This window comes from Centruroides vittatus, unplaced genomic scaffold (genome assembly GCF_030686945.1).
Source record: "Centruroides vittatus isolate TY-2023 unplaced genomic scaffold, ASM3068694v2 contig_817, whole genome shotgun sequence".
Classification (NCBI taxonomy): Eukaryota; Metazoa; Arthropoda; class Arachnida; order Scorpiones; family Buthidae; genus Centruroides; species Centruroides vittatus.
In genome coordinates this window covers 2,697,388-2,712,761 of record NW_027122532.1, presented here as the reverse complement: position 1 = coordinate 2,712,761, position 15,374 = coordinate 2,697,388, and the positions used below count along the sequence as shown (strand labels likewise).

The following is a 15,374-nucleotide window of genomic DNA, read 5'->3' as shown; positions in this document are numbered from 1 at the left end:
AATATATAAATAAGAAATTTATAAGTTCATTTTTCAAATATTCACAAGAAACATAGAAATCTTTATTATATGTAACAACTTTTGACAGATTCAATAATTGCCAGGAATTGCAGATTACTTGTAACTATCAAAATCATTTTCTTAATTGAAAGGATCACTGTACAAGTTGAGTCAATGTATTTATTGTTAATTAAATGTTTTTTTTTTTTTTAGACTTTTTACTCGTTTAATCAACAATAAATACATTGACTTCTTGGGTTATATAGCAGTCCTTTGAATTAAACTGTAGATATTTGATATAACAAATATTATTTTTAAAAATTCCATAATCTGAAGGTTAGATATAGTAATATGATTAAAGGTTGGATCTCACTTAAAACTGATTCTGTGGCAGTTTATTGACACAAAAGTTGTTGTATTGTTCTTGGATATATCATTCAGCAGCATTGAAAAATGCTCCGAATGATGTATCCATGCAATGCATATGCAAGGCTGGATTGTAATTGATTTTGGTGTTGAATGACATCAATGTAAATGATGCTTTTGCATTTGTCAATTCTTAATTCTTTGCTTGCCATCATGGTAAAAGTTGAGCTTGATTCTACTCGTAAACACACTTTTATACATTGCTCTCTGATGCCACGATGGCTATTATATCATGGCTTTGCCACCTACCATTGCAGAATTCATTATAGTGTACAAACCTTTTGATATTTCATATTAAGATTACATATTCATAATATATGGTTTTATAGTTTAATCATCAAATGATAATATTTTTTGATTTTCTTTTAGTATCACAAGATGGTAAGTTATATGCTTGTGGAGAAGGTACAAACGGTCGACTCGGATTGGGTCATTGTAGCAATGTTGCTATTCCTAGACAAGTGACTTCTCTTGGACAATATGTTGTTAGAAAAATTGCTGTTCATTCAGGTAAATAATAAACATTTTTAACAAAATAATTTTATAAATGATTTCTTAAAAATTACAAATCAGATGTGCCAATATTCTACATATTCACTGTCCTATGCCATATTCTTCAGAAAAAATTTTATTTAATTAATTATGAGTTAATATTAATTAGGAAAAGTATTAAATACATATTCATAATTATGTACTCCTTTACTACTATCACCAACTTTTTTACTTTACTACTTACACCAGCTAATTACATATAATATGAAGTTTAGAGAAACTGGCTCTGTTATTGAGCTGAAAATAATTGCCAATCTCTTAAAATTTTACTCTCACCAATGGCTGAGTGGATAAAAACACTGAACACGGGTAGTGGGCATGGGTTTGCACCTCACTAACAGCTTACCAGGTGGAGTTCTTGATGTTATCTTTACATTTCTAATACCTAAATAAGGGCCTAAAACATAAAAATCCTTCTGGGAGGCATTCCCCTTCAGCAGATCACTCGTATTGTGTTGTTATACACAAACAAGCAAACTTAAAACTACATAACAACCTTTAATGCTTTTATATACATTTGGTGGTTCTCATTTATACATTTTTCTGAAATTTTGCTGAACCATGATTGGTAATTTTGGTCTGTGAAATCACAGAACATATTGAACTTACTCCTGTAAAGATACCATTTTGATACTAGCAATTGCAGTGCCACTTGGGTTGTTCACAGTTTGAAACTTATAGCAAAATTCTCTAGGAATCAGTTTAGATTATGCCACAAATTACATGCATTCTACTAAGAATAGTTTTTACTTTGGGAAAATATTGTGACCATTGCAAAAATATCTTCTCTTCCACATAGTAATTTGCATTATTTTATCAGCATAGATGTATGAAAATGATTCATATTTAACATGACTTATTGAAAAATTTAAATTTTATAATAAATTTTTACTATTTTAGGTGGACGGCATGCTTTAGTTTTAACTGTTGACGGAAAAGTATTTTCATGGGGCGAAGGAGATGATGGAAAATTAGGACATGGAAACAGAGTGTAAGTTTATTAGTTTTTAAATAAATTATTTATTCAATAATTCCCATTTATAAAGTCACAAATACTCCATGTGTAATGAGAACGTAATTTAAAGTACATCATCATGAGATATGCTTTAAATCAAAGTTTTATTGGACATATAAAATTCAGATTTTACTGATCAAAAATTATTGTAAGAAGGAAAATTATCACAATGACTATACATTATAAATAATTACATTTATTAAAAGCAGCAATTAATTATTTATCTTAATGAATAATAATTAAAATTCGTCTTATGTGGTGTTATTATTTATTTAATTTTGAAATCCAGACCCAAATTATTTATATTAATTATTTAAATATTCAGAATCCAGCCTTGATAAGAGAACAGGACTAGAAATCAGTCCAAATTGCAAAAACAATATTTATTTATTTCAGTGTAAAAAAATAAACAGTAAATTTTATATTAGTCATTGCCTATATGGACAACCTGATGGTTGAGGCAGTTAGGGCATCAGCCTACTGCTCTGCCTGTAGTCTGTCTGTTGGACCCCTTTGTTATTGCCTGGCTACCCCACTGTGGGCCTGATCAAACCCGTAATGTGCCTGGAAAAAATTTTAGTTTCCACAAGGTGGAAAGAAATTAATTATTTAAATTTAAAATATATGAAGTAAGGTTAAACTTTGGGCAATAATTCTGATATAATAATAAGTGATGAATACAACTTACTTATATACATTTTACAGCTTACAAACTAACATTAGAAGACACAACAAGCTTATTATTTTAATATTTTATAGAAATTATGATCGTCCGCGTTTGATTGAAGCTCTTAAATCTAAGAGAATTCGAAATATTGCTTGTGGTAGTTCCCACAGTGCTGCTGTTTCGTCCAATGGAGAATTGTACACTTGGGGTCTCGGAGAATATGGAAGACTTGGCCACGGAGATAATTTGACTCAACTCAAACCTAAACAGGTATTAATATTATCTATTTATTTAGAAAATAATTATTTCATTTCACAATCATCTCATTTATGTTTTTATGTATTTGTGTCATAATATAATAAAATTAGGACATTTACCGTATTTTACGGACTATAAGACGCTATAGACTATAAGACGCACCTTAATTTTTAAACAACTTTTTAAAAAAAATACCTATAAGACACACCTGAATTTTGGAGACAATTTTTCGAAGAAAAAAGTGCGTCTTATAGTCCGTAAAATACGGTATATATTTTATGCTGATTTTTAATGTTCCTGTTTTTATCATTTGTATTACAAAAACTTATATTTGGATGTTTGAATCAATGTTTTAAAAATTAATAATGAATATATTTTTTTAATATTATTTATTTAATTGTTATATAATATTATATAACAATTTTTTTTAAATTGTTGATGCGTACAATGTGTACACTATACTAAATAGAAAATAAAAGTTCAAAACAATAAAACTGGTGTTATTAAAACCCTTCCAAACACAAAATAATTTTAATCATAACTCTAGTATTTTCAGTTAATCCAATTTTAATTTATTCAAAATAGAATGTGACTGAAAAGAAAGAACTTTGAATAGAGGTTTTTACATCAACAGTATCAGTAGAGATGCCTCTGAGTGTAAATATTTACAATAAATATAATGTAAAAAATTAGTAAAAATATCAACAAAATCCTGGTAAAATAAACACAGTAAGTTGAGCCAGTTTAAACATAAGTTCAGATTAAATTTTAATACAGGATAGGCCATGAAAGAAAATAAAGACGGATTAGATGGATACTTTTAGGGACAAAGTGATTTCTTCCAGTGTGAAACAAAAGCTGCAGATGTTTCTCCAATGGTCAGGTTACATTAGAGTTGGACAGTTGGGAATCCTTCCTCATTTATAATCTAAGGCCAATCAACACATCAACTGTAATGTAACCTGACCATTGGAGAAATGTCTGCAGCTTCCATTTTACACTGGAAGAGATCATTTTACTTTCAAAAATCTTCATCTAAGCAGTCTTCATTTTCTTTTGAGGCCTCTCTCATGTTACTATTTGCCTACTAGTAGACAAATGGATAAAAACCACCAAACACTGGTAGTTGACTATGGGTGTTTGCCTCACCAACATGACATTTTCTATGTTTTCTTCATATTAGTAACACCAAAATAGGGACTAGTTTCCCATAAAAGACCTCCCCATGAGCAATTCCCACTCAGCAGATTGCTTACGTGTCACCTCACCATATACAAATAAACTAATTATATTACTATTTGATCCAAACCTATGTTTAAACTGGCTCATCTTACTGTGTTTATTTTACCAGGATTTTGTTAATATATTTATTTATTATTATTTACACTAATTTTTTTACATTATATTTGTTCTAAATATACATGCCTCCACTGCTACTGTTGATGTAAAGAAATCTATTCAAAGCTCTGTTCTTTTCTGTCCTGAAGATGTTTAAATTGATATAACTGAACCAGAGTTGTAGTTAAACTTATTTTATGTTTGAAAGCATTTTAATAATACCTGTTTTATTGTCTTGACATTATAGTCAAGAACTATTATTTCTAATTTTCTTTAAAGATATTCTTATATTTGTAACATTATTTAGTTTTAGTCTATAACAGTATTAAAAAAAATGAAATTATTATTTTATATAATAGGTAACTGCTTTAGCGGGATTAAGAGTCATACAGGTAGCATGCGGAAGCAGAGATGCCCAAACTCTAGCTCTAACAGACGACGGAATGGTATTCTCTTGGGGTGACGGAGATTTTGGAAAATTAGGACGTGGAGGCAGTGAAGGTTGTAATGTTCCGCATAACATAGAAAGATTAAATGGCCAAGGCATATGTCAAATTGAATGCGGTGCTCAGTTTTCTCTTGCGCTAACAAAATCTGGACAAGTGTGGACATGGTGAGTGTACACTATAAAGATTTTTATATTTTGATAATAATAGACATTTTTTTGTATTTGTGACTTTTTTCAAGCCATTCAAAGAACTGATTTTGGGAATAACCTTTGTATTTTAAATTAATTAATCATAAAAATTTAGAGTACAAAAGACAATAATCAAGATATGTTTTAATCTAATCTTCATTTTTGTTATCTCAAAACATTTTCATAATACTTTTGTATTTTCAGGGGGAAAGGAGATTATTTTCGACTAGGTCACGGTTCAGATTCACATGTCAGAAGACCTCAAATAGTTGAAGGATTGAGAGGAAAGAAAATAGTCAATGTGGCTGTGGGAGCACTTCATTGTTTAGCCGTAACAGATACCGGTCAGGTATGTAATTCCTATTCTTCAAAATTTGAATATATTCTTCCACTTTATTTACTGATGAAATTTGAATCTAAAGTATATGAATTGTAAATAATAACTTGAAAATTTTACAAGATTTAAAATTACAAGAGAAGAGATACCTGATATCTAGTTAAACTATCAGAATTTTTGGATATGGGGTGTCCAAAAAGTTACTGTGCAGTGAGAAATTTCTAATGACATTAAAATTATACACAAGGTATTGCACACGAGATCTGTAAGTCATATGTTCCACATTTCCACTCTGCGGTAGATGGCATTACTGCTCACTCACAGATGTTATGAAATGTCTATCCACATTTGCCACAGACACAATGCACTGAGAGTTAGTACTCAGGTCTGTATTTGCTGAGTGATAATGGTGTTGATGATTGAACAGTGAGTATTATTGGTGGAGCATGTGTTCTGTAACAATGGAAAGTTTGCAGATGCCATAAAGCGAAGGTTTGCTCAGCAATTTCCAGATGAAACAGTGCCCCACTGTAATGTCATGCAAAATTTGCCAAACAGGCAGTGTTGCAGACACACTCCCTGCACTGGTAGACCCTTAACCTCATAAAATAAAGTTTTCGAAATCCAGCACATGATGCTGAAGCACTTTACTTAAATCTTTTCCAGTGCACAATAACTTTTCAGACACTCTGTATTCAATTGTTAATTTAAATTTCTTAAGTGGCATAAAGTGCTTGATTTAATAAAGTTTTTGACTTTTACATGTTTCCATTTTAATAATTTAGGTTTATGCATGGGGCGATAATGATCATGGCCAACAGGGAAATGGAACGACAACAGTGAATTGTAAACCTGCTCTCGTCCACGGGTTAGAAGGTATTAAAATTACTCACGTAGCATGCGGATCGTCTCACAGTATAGCATGGACTTCTGCAGAAGTGGTTCTTCCTCGAGTACCCGAAGCAGTTCATTTCAATATTCCAAAAGATCCCCTTGGAGCTTCCTCGTTAAGTTAGTAACTATTATTTATTTTAAATTAATAGAGTTTATACATTAAAACTATTCTATAAAATTAAACTAAACATTAAGAATTTGCAAATTATTTCAGTTATTGTCATTTGAATAGAAAGATTGCTAATAATTGATGTAATTTGATATTAAGATAGTTATTTTGTTATTTAATAATGATTATTACATTAGACTCTTGTTAATCTGGCCATTCTTTGTGCAGAGGAATGCTGGATTATTGAGAGTGTATAGGCCTGAAGCCTGCCTTAAGAAATGAATGACATGACCTGTTGCCTTTCAGTACCGATTCTTTTTGGAGACAGATGGACAAGGGACATTCAGTATTCTAGAATATCCAGAATTGGGCAATTGTAAAATCATTTGTAATTGATAAATGCAGGGTGCATACACTGACCTGCAAGTGATATACAACATACAACACATGGTAATGAATGCAGAATGAAGACATAGGAACATGAGAAATATGTTATAAATAAACACATGAGAAATGAATGAGAACACACAAGAAATACACATTTTACTGTCTGTGTTAAATGTGCGCATTAACATTTCATGCTTTTTATTCACACCATTTATGTATGCAGGGTGTCCTTTCATACTAAATCAGTTTTACTCTATAACTCTGTAATTGACTTTTTTCCTGTATCCTGCATCATTTTCAAGAAGGGAGTGCTAACATTTTACCACTAGGGACAATGCAGCTGGTTTTGTCTCGTAGTGCATAGTCACTTTAACATAACTACACACCTTGTTCATAACTATAGCTATCTTATTCATCAGTTATGTATCAATAGATGTATAAGGACTTTACTATACACCCTGTATAGATTCTCACATTAAAACAAGAAGAACATTAAAATTTATATGTAATTTTGTTATAAATTTCAAATGATGTTGATTTAATTCAATCTTGTTGAAAGCAGAAAGAGTTATAATTAAATATTGTGAAGACTTTCATAGGCACATATTCAATCTACTTTTCTGATCTCGTCTATTAAAGCATAGTAATGAAGATCAAGAAGTCTAAGCTATGACAATAGAAAGATACATTCTGCTGGTGTATCTAGCATTTGATCACTTCGTTGACTTCTTTATCAGACTAGAAGTGTGAACATACTACTTCAGTTTGAGAAATAACTGCATCAAGTAGGCCTAGCAGATTCAGACAGAAACAGAAATTTGGTCTTCTGCTTGGCTTGACCTCTACTGGAGAGATCAGAGATTGTCATGCATAATAAGCAAAACCAATCAGGTATCATGGCAAGAGCAGAGCTGAAGTAGAGCTACTGGATTTGGATTGGCTGGCATCAGGTTGACAGAATCTCTTAAAATAGGAGAATCAAAAGGAAAAGAGAGAGTCTGTCCTACCAGTACAGGGAGGTATACTATTCACCTAATTAGTCTTTCATGTTGATATTCTTATGTTATGTGTATAACTTGTAAATATGGTGTAAATAAAAGACATATGCATACACTTAACACCTTATTCTTGCCGAGAAATATAAATTTATTTAAAACAAACAAACGTTTTCAGCCTGATTCACAGGCCATCTTCAGGTTTAGAATACATTTGAATTAAAAATTCTATCATTGGAACACAAAATTTTGTGTTCCAATGATAGAATTTTTAATTCAAATGTATTCTAAACCTGAAGATGGCCTGTGAATCAGGCTGAAAACGTTTGTTTGTTTTAAATAAATTTATATTTCTCGGCAAGAATAAGGTGTTAAGTGTATGCATATGTATATTTTGCTGAGTGCTTTGTGATATTTAGTAAATAAAAGACAGAACTTGAAGGACTGGCATCATTAGGTGTCTTTTCTGACAAACAATGATACTGCTATCCAACAAAGAGAGGAGGATTTTAGGACCCACTCTTAAATTCACTAAGTAGAGTTGTATGATAATAGTTGCCAAACACTGTTAAAAATGTAAATTTCTTCTTTATCCTGTCTATAATCCATCAGACTTTTACTTATTATCTAAACTGAAGAAATATCTTTAAGATGTATGCTTTCAGTTTAATGCAAACATGCAAAAAACAAGTCAAACATTGTAAATATTTTCAAGATGCTTCTTTCTATCACCAAGGCTTCGATTTTTTGATCTACCTTTGTGATAAGTACAATGGACATCTCGGCTATGTCAAAAAGTAGACAGAATAATATACTTTTCAAAATTTTATAATATAATTAAATTTTTACTAACACACACAAATATTTACTAAGAAAATTAATTTATTATAGCAAAAGAGATACTCAAACTTCAACTATCCTCTGTATTCAAGTGCATTTTTGATATTTGTAACAAATGTATTTTCAAATACTTCTGTCATATATAAATTCAGTTATAAATGAATATATTTTACTGAAATTTTAATTTCTAGCCAGCAAAGATTATCCTTCAGAGGATGCACCCGGAGCCGCACTTTCATCGTACGAATCAACTTCGAATAATTTAGGAAATAAACTCGCCAGGCCAACACTGTCTAAAATTTTACTGTCACTTGAAACTAATGCTGCTAAACAACAGGCATTACATCAAGTTCTTTATACACTTCAAATTCTTTATGCAAGGTAAGGACTTTTTCAGTTTGTTTAAAAATAAAATATTAATAAAGCATGAAAAAATTATTATTTTTTCATTTGTACATCAATTATTTTATTCATAGTATACAACCTTTGTTTTAATTTGTAATCAATATTATTAAACAGACTCTCTTATTATGTTATGTAATTAATTTTTATTATCGTTTTCCTGTGAGTAAGAAAGGAAAAATGTTCACTGATGTAAACAAAACCAGACATCTTCACTGTCAATAATTATATTTAAACAAACATTTTAACTTATTTAATGGGTAGAAATCAAGTTATAAGCCCACAGTACTCCAATTTTAGAACAAGATAAAGAACAGAATATGCTACAAAAGTTTGAATCATAAATGATTGAATAATAAAATTTTTAAATAAAAGATAAATAAGTTAATTAATGGATTAAAAAAGAAGAATAACTGAACACAAAACTATTATAGGATGTGCACAGCTCTACAATAGTGGCAGGTTGACATATTAGTAAATGCTTGGTAAATTGGTAAACTGCTGCATTTATCTGGCCGTAATGCTCAGTATGTTTGGCCAGACTACTAATAATAGTTTCTGGAAATCTGATTAGGACTTGAACTTAGAAGTGGCAGATTACACTTTAAGTTTCGTAAACTATAGTGTTTTGAAAATGAAGATGATTGACTAATGATAATACATGTCTAAATGAGAATAGTGCTACTTCAAAAATGCTACTAATGAAATTTTTAATTTTGATATTGGATTAAACTCTATATTATAAATGTTATTAGTTAATTATTATTTGGCTTATTTATTAAATTATGCTTTAATCCAGCATTCCTCTGTGCAAGATTTTAAGCATGTCCTGGGTTCAATTCAATGAGTAGGTCAGTCTGTTATATCCTGTAGCATTAATTATCATTCTACCAACTCTAATCAATGTTGAAAAATGAGCATTGATTTTTCTTCAAGCCACTGTATCACAATAAAGTATATGTTTGGGTTCCTTTCACCATTTTTTTCTGAACAGATGATATATGTAGAATGTTTTTTTATTAATAAAAAGCAGTCTTAAATAATTTATTTTTTGTTAGTGAAAATAACATTAATTTTATAAGAGTAGGAACCTCTATGAGTCTAAATTTTCAACAGACCTGAGGGAAAAGTCTTTAGTTCTCCCTTGACAGCTCTGGAAGCAACACAAATTTATTTAAGTTATTTATTTAATTTTAAACATATTCAAACAAGGTTAAACAGTGAAATAAATGAAAGAAAATTCATAATTGTATTTTAAGACCCTTCTACATTTGTATTAATGGAGTTTGATTGTTTACATAAATAAGTTATTGTATTTTCTCTATTTCAGAGAAGCTGTGATTTCTGCACTTTTGTCCCATACTGATTTTACCAATATATCCGCTCAAGTAGAAAGTCAAGAACAGACCCCAACACACGAAATGCATAACATTCCAATAGACATAGTTGCTAGTATGAATGCTGGAAAAATTAATCATTTGAAAGGAAGCGGAGTAATTCTGACCAAGAAAAATAAGGTAAAAATATATAAAGTGCGTTTGTATTATAATTAATCAAATTGATTACCAAATTTTTTTTTTACTTTTATATATTAACTGCTAACAATCTAATTGTAATAATAATAAGATTTTTGCACTTGGAAATGGGGACGTTATTGAATCCATGGAAGAGGGCAAGTTCTACAAGTATTTAGGATTCCAACAGGCCAAACTAACAGAACATGCACAAATAAAGCAAAGATTAATTAAAGAATACCAAAGTAGATTAAATACTATTCTTAGAACAGAGTTCAATGCAAAACACACAGTTAAAGCAATAAACACGTATGCCATTCCAGTACTCACATATTCTTTTGTAGTTATACATTGCACTCACACAGACCTCGAGCAACTCAAAGGAAAACAAGAACAACACTTACTAAGCATAAACAACATCATCCTAAATCTGCCACAGAAAGATTAACCCTTCCACGTAAAGATGGCGGACGTAATCTGATTGACATAGTTAACTTTCACTACAAACAAATACAGGCACTGTGAGAGTTTTTTTACAAAAAGCAAGAAACATCACAGTTACATAAAGCAGTAACTCTAGCAGACTCAAATAACACACCATTAAATTACACTGACAACATATGGACATGACACAACATATAAATAGCATAGACACCATTAAGCAATCGTGGGCTCAAAAGGCACTCCATGGCAGGCATCCCTACGACCAGGCCCAGGATTTTGTTGACAAAACTGTATCAAACAGCTTGTTAGCTCAGGGATGCCTCTTTGGGTAGACGGAAGGATTGATGATTGCCATACAGGATCAGGTCATAAATACTAAAAACTACAGAAAACACATACTCAAAGAAACAACACTTACGAATGACACATGCAGAAAATGTCACGTCATGCCAGAAACTATAAAACACATCACTTCTGGTTGCAAGCTCACAGACAGATTACTTACATAGACACAATCAAGTGGCAAATATAATACACCAAGAGCTTGCAAAGAAACACAAATTATTAGACAAACCATACTACAAGTATATTCCACAGACAGTATTGGAAAACAACGCATACAAAATATACTATGACAAAGCCATAATCACAGATAAAACAATTTACCACAACAGACCAGACATCACACTCATTGACAAACACAATAAAATCACATACATTATAGACATAGCCATTGCAAACACTCATAATGTACAAAACGCATGCACTGAAAAAATTAGCAAGTACACAGAACTCACCCAGGAAATAAGGCATCTGTGGAGGATGGATAGAGTGCTTATTGTACCTGTTGTTTTCTCCTGTACAGGTGTGATATGACACACACTACACAAAAGCCTGGGAACATTACAATTGAATAGAAATATATACATCACACTACAGAAGACCACAATATTGAATACATGCCATATTGTTAAGAAATTCCTGAATACAGACACTGACACTGACACACTTATTTAATTTTAGTTTTGTTTTGGTTGATATGCCTTGACTCTCGTCTGGCATAGTACACAGTTACCGGTGTCAACCGAGTATAACCCACTAAACCCAACATAATAATAATAATAATATTAAAAACAGATAAATAAACAGCAACTTCTTTTACAAATCCATTCTAAATGATATATAAATTAACAAGTTTCTAACAATAATTTATCTAATATACGATAAGGTAAATGTATTTTTTCACATAAACTTCAGGAAGGTAAAAATGATAAAAATAAAAATGAGCATATAAAATGATTGGCATTGCTTTTTTTTCAATAATTTTAATGTAAAAATTTTTGGCATGTGCTCAAAATAGATATTCAGCCCATAAAGTAATGATATCTGATTAAATATAACAACAGAATAAAACCTTACATTGTACTTTTATACAGGGTGTCTGAAAAGTTACTATATGATAGAAAAGGTTTAAGTAAAGTTAAAATAAGTGTGAAGCTTTTCATATGATATTGTAGTTTCTTCTACGGCAAATGCTGGAAATGTTCCCAGAGGCCCCAAAATCCGGGGAATGAGATCTGGAGACCTAGAGGAACAAATTCCAAAATTATGCAATCAGCAAATGCAAATTGCTTAAGTAACAAATTACTTATTTATGCAAATTGTTTAAGAGCCTGTGACTCTTAAACAATTTGCATAAGTATAGTCATATATTGAAGACTAAATGAAAACAGTTTTTCATATTTAGTCTTCAATATTGTACATTTTTTAAATATATTTTGTCCTAGATATTTTAATATTTATTTTACAATAATTATCCTTTTACTCTGATTCTACAAATTTAATATAATTGTCATAAAATTATGAAAAAATCATGTTTTTAATAATTAAATAAACAGTAATTTGACTAGAAGTAGGCTACCTACCTCTAGTTAAGTTACTATTTATTTAATTATTAAAATTAGCCTTAAACTAGGCTGATAATCTAATAGATTGTTTGGCTTTAATTAAAAATGGATTAGGGGATGTTTACTCTTGATGCTAGTTTTAATGGGGAATTTCCTGTGGAATTTGTTTTAGGAAATTAGAAAAGTAACTAGGGAATTTGGTGTGCATAGAAGTTTTACAAGATGTTTCCTTGACAGATATAACAGATTAATGAATCTAATTTCTTAAATTTTTCTTATTAGGTGGTGATCTATTATATTTAAGATTTTCCTACAAATTCTTAATGAGATTTAAATTCTGTAATTATGGATTCAATGGCAAGCCCACAATGGGTGGGTGATCAGGTAATATCGGATGGGACATGACAACTAATGACAGACCACTTGTGAAAAATTCCTGGGGAAAATCCCTGCTCAACTAGATTCAATCTCAGGACCTCAGAGCAGTAGGATGATGCCATTCTTACTATAAAACTAAACATATTCAGTTTAAAGCATTATTATTTGAATAAAATGATGATGAATTATTACCCAATCTATTTTAGAACTTAGGAATTGGTTTAAAACTTTTTAAAAATTAAATTTATTTAATAATTCTTGTCAACATGATTTTGATACAAATAAGTTATTTCATATTCTATTTTATAAAATAAAAATTTTAACTATTAAAGAATTATACTGAAAATTATGCTATTGATATCAACAGATTAAACAGTTCAATTAAAATTTAATAATGACAATCTGATTTTAATAGTTAGTTCCCAGTTTTGAGGAAGATTACCATTACATGCCTCATGAAGTCATTTCTTTACCGTCACTGTCCAGTTCGGGAAGCTTGTCATCCAAAGTGTCTTCTGCCGCTGCCAGCGTACTCGCTGCTACATTTTCGTCCAGTGAACAGGTGATTATTGGATACATTAACAGTTTTATTTCAATAATTTCTCTTTTGTTTTAAGATTATTGTATTTTTTTATAAAATATCTTCCATTTTGATGTCATATAATTCAGTGTCCTGTACTATGTTTACAGAACGAAAGCTAATTAGGATAAAATATATCCTGGAAAGTTTACCAAGAATAACAAGAATATAGGTCAAGGTGATGATAGCACAGAATGTAACTTTATATAGGTTAACAAGATGTCATTCTTTCAGTTGTTAATTCCAGCAAAGACCTAATGCTATGACTTGTGTAATTAATTCACTTAAAGATTAACACATTTGAAGAAAGAGTGTTAAAATAAGCTAGTTGTTAAAACATTGATTAGGAATAGCTAACTCTGTTCTGTTCAAATGAAAAAAGTTAATCAATTCGGTCTTGATTGGTGTTAACTATCCTCGTATAAGTGTATTATTAGGGGAAATGGTCCACTTCTTGGTGAAATTGCTTAGTTTCAAGGTCCAGGGGTATACTTAAGTGCTAACCATAATCCCTCAAATCTTTTGATTCTATCTTCAAAACCATTTTGATATAAATTAAGCAAAAATCTGTTTCTCCTTTATTGTATGCCACTAAAAGATAAGCATAGATGCACTGCTGGATGTGTGCCTTTACTTATTTACAATTTATGAAATATTTTGTCAGTCATACAATTAAAAATTAAAAACTTTGTGTGAGGTAATAAACTGTAGAGAAAGGTTAAAGACATTAATATTATAAAAATTCTATTTTGTTTTTTTTAGGTTGCGTCAACAGAAACGGGACAACCAGAACCGTATCTTGATGATTTTACTGCTAAGTTAACACCTGACGATGCAAGAGTGTTAGTTGACTTGTTAAAATTAGCGGTCGCTGGTCGAGCAGGAGAAAAAGGAAAAGACACTATAGCCTCGGTTTTAACTGCAATGGGAAAAGCTAACTCTGAAGTAATTCAATTACAATTTAATATTTTATTTAATAAATAAGTTTTTATACCATTAAAAACAGAATAATCCGTTATATTTAAATCTAATTAATTGAGAAAAATTAAATTTTTATTTTGGGGAGTTTTCTGGGTTTTCTTCATGTGTATAGCATCTAAATACGGACCAGTTTCCCACCCGCAAGGCATCTCCTTGGCAAATTGCTCATGTGTTGCATTGCCTTATTCTATCAGTCCTAAAATCGTAGGTATATATGATCCTATATTATCAATAATGAAAAATATTCTAATGTTAAAGTTCACTTTGTGGAATTTTTAATTAGCCTAACATTAATAAATTTTAGATCTTAACAAGTAAAACGACAAAGCCATTCTTGGGATAAGACTATATCTCAGAGAGATGCGTAAATCTTGCACTCATGCCTGTTTGTAGAAATAGTCTCAGAAACAGTCCCAGCATTTTGTATTTTATTTTGACCTGGTTCTTGGTCCTCTGACTACCTACAAGTCTGGTAACAGCCATTTCCAGTGAGATGATTCTTGGTCATGTGCAGCTGCTTTTTCTTCACACTGCCACATTTGCTTGTTCTGCCTAATCTCTAGTTTGCAGCCCAACAAGCATTTGTGGGATCTGACAAGATACCTGACTTTGATTGTCTACAAGTGGGAAGATCTTGAATGGCATTGCAACATCTGTTGTTTAATCTGTTTTAGGATATCATATGATACTTTTTTTAAACTCTCTTTACCCTG

General features: G+C 30.7%; 1 protein-coding gene across 1 annotated transcript in view; it reads left to right on the top strand.

The window, feature by feature from the left end:
* HERC2 (E3 ubiquitin-protein ligase HERC2) overlaps positions 1-15,374 on the top strand; it is a 191,235-nt gene that overhangs the window by 145,359 nt on the left and 30,502 nt on the right. Inside the window, 10 exon segments of the mRNA XM_067278755.1 lie at positions 796-936; positions 1,879-1,969; positions 2,753-2,930; positions 4,616-4,869; positions 5,098-5,242; positions 6,016-6,241; positions 8,647-8,836; positions 10,188-10,374; positions 13,516-13,662; positions 14,443-14,625. Of these exon segments, the coding sequence (XP_067134856.1) occupies positions 796-936; positions 1,879-1,969; positions 2,753-2,930; positions 4,616-4,869; positions 5,098-5,242; positions 6,016-6,241; positions 8,647-8,836; positions 10,188-10,374; positions 13,516-13,662; positions 14,443-14,625 (1,742 nt within the window).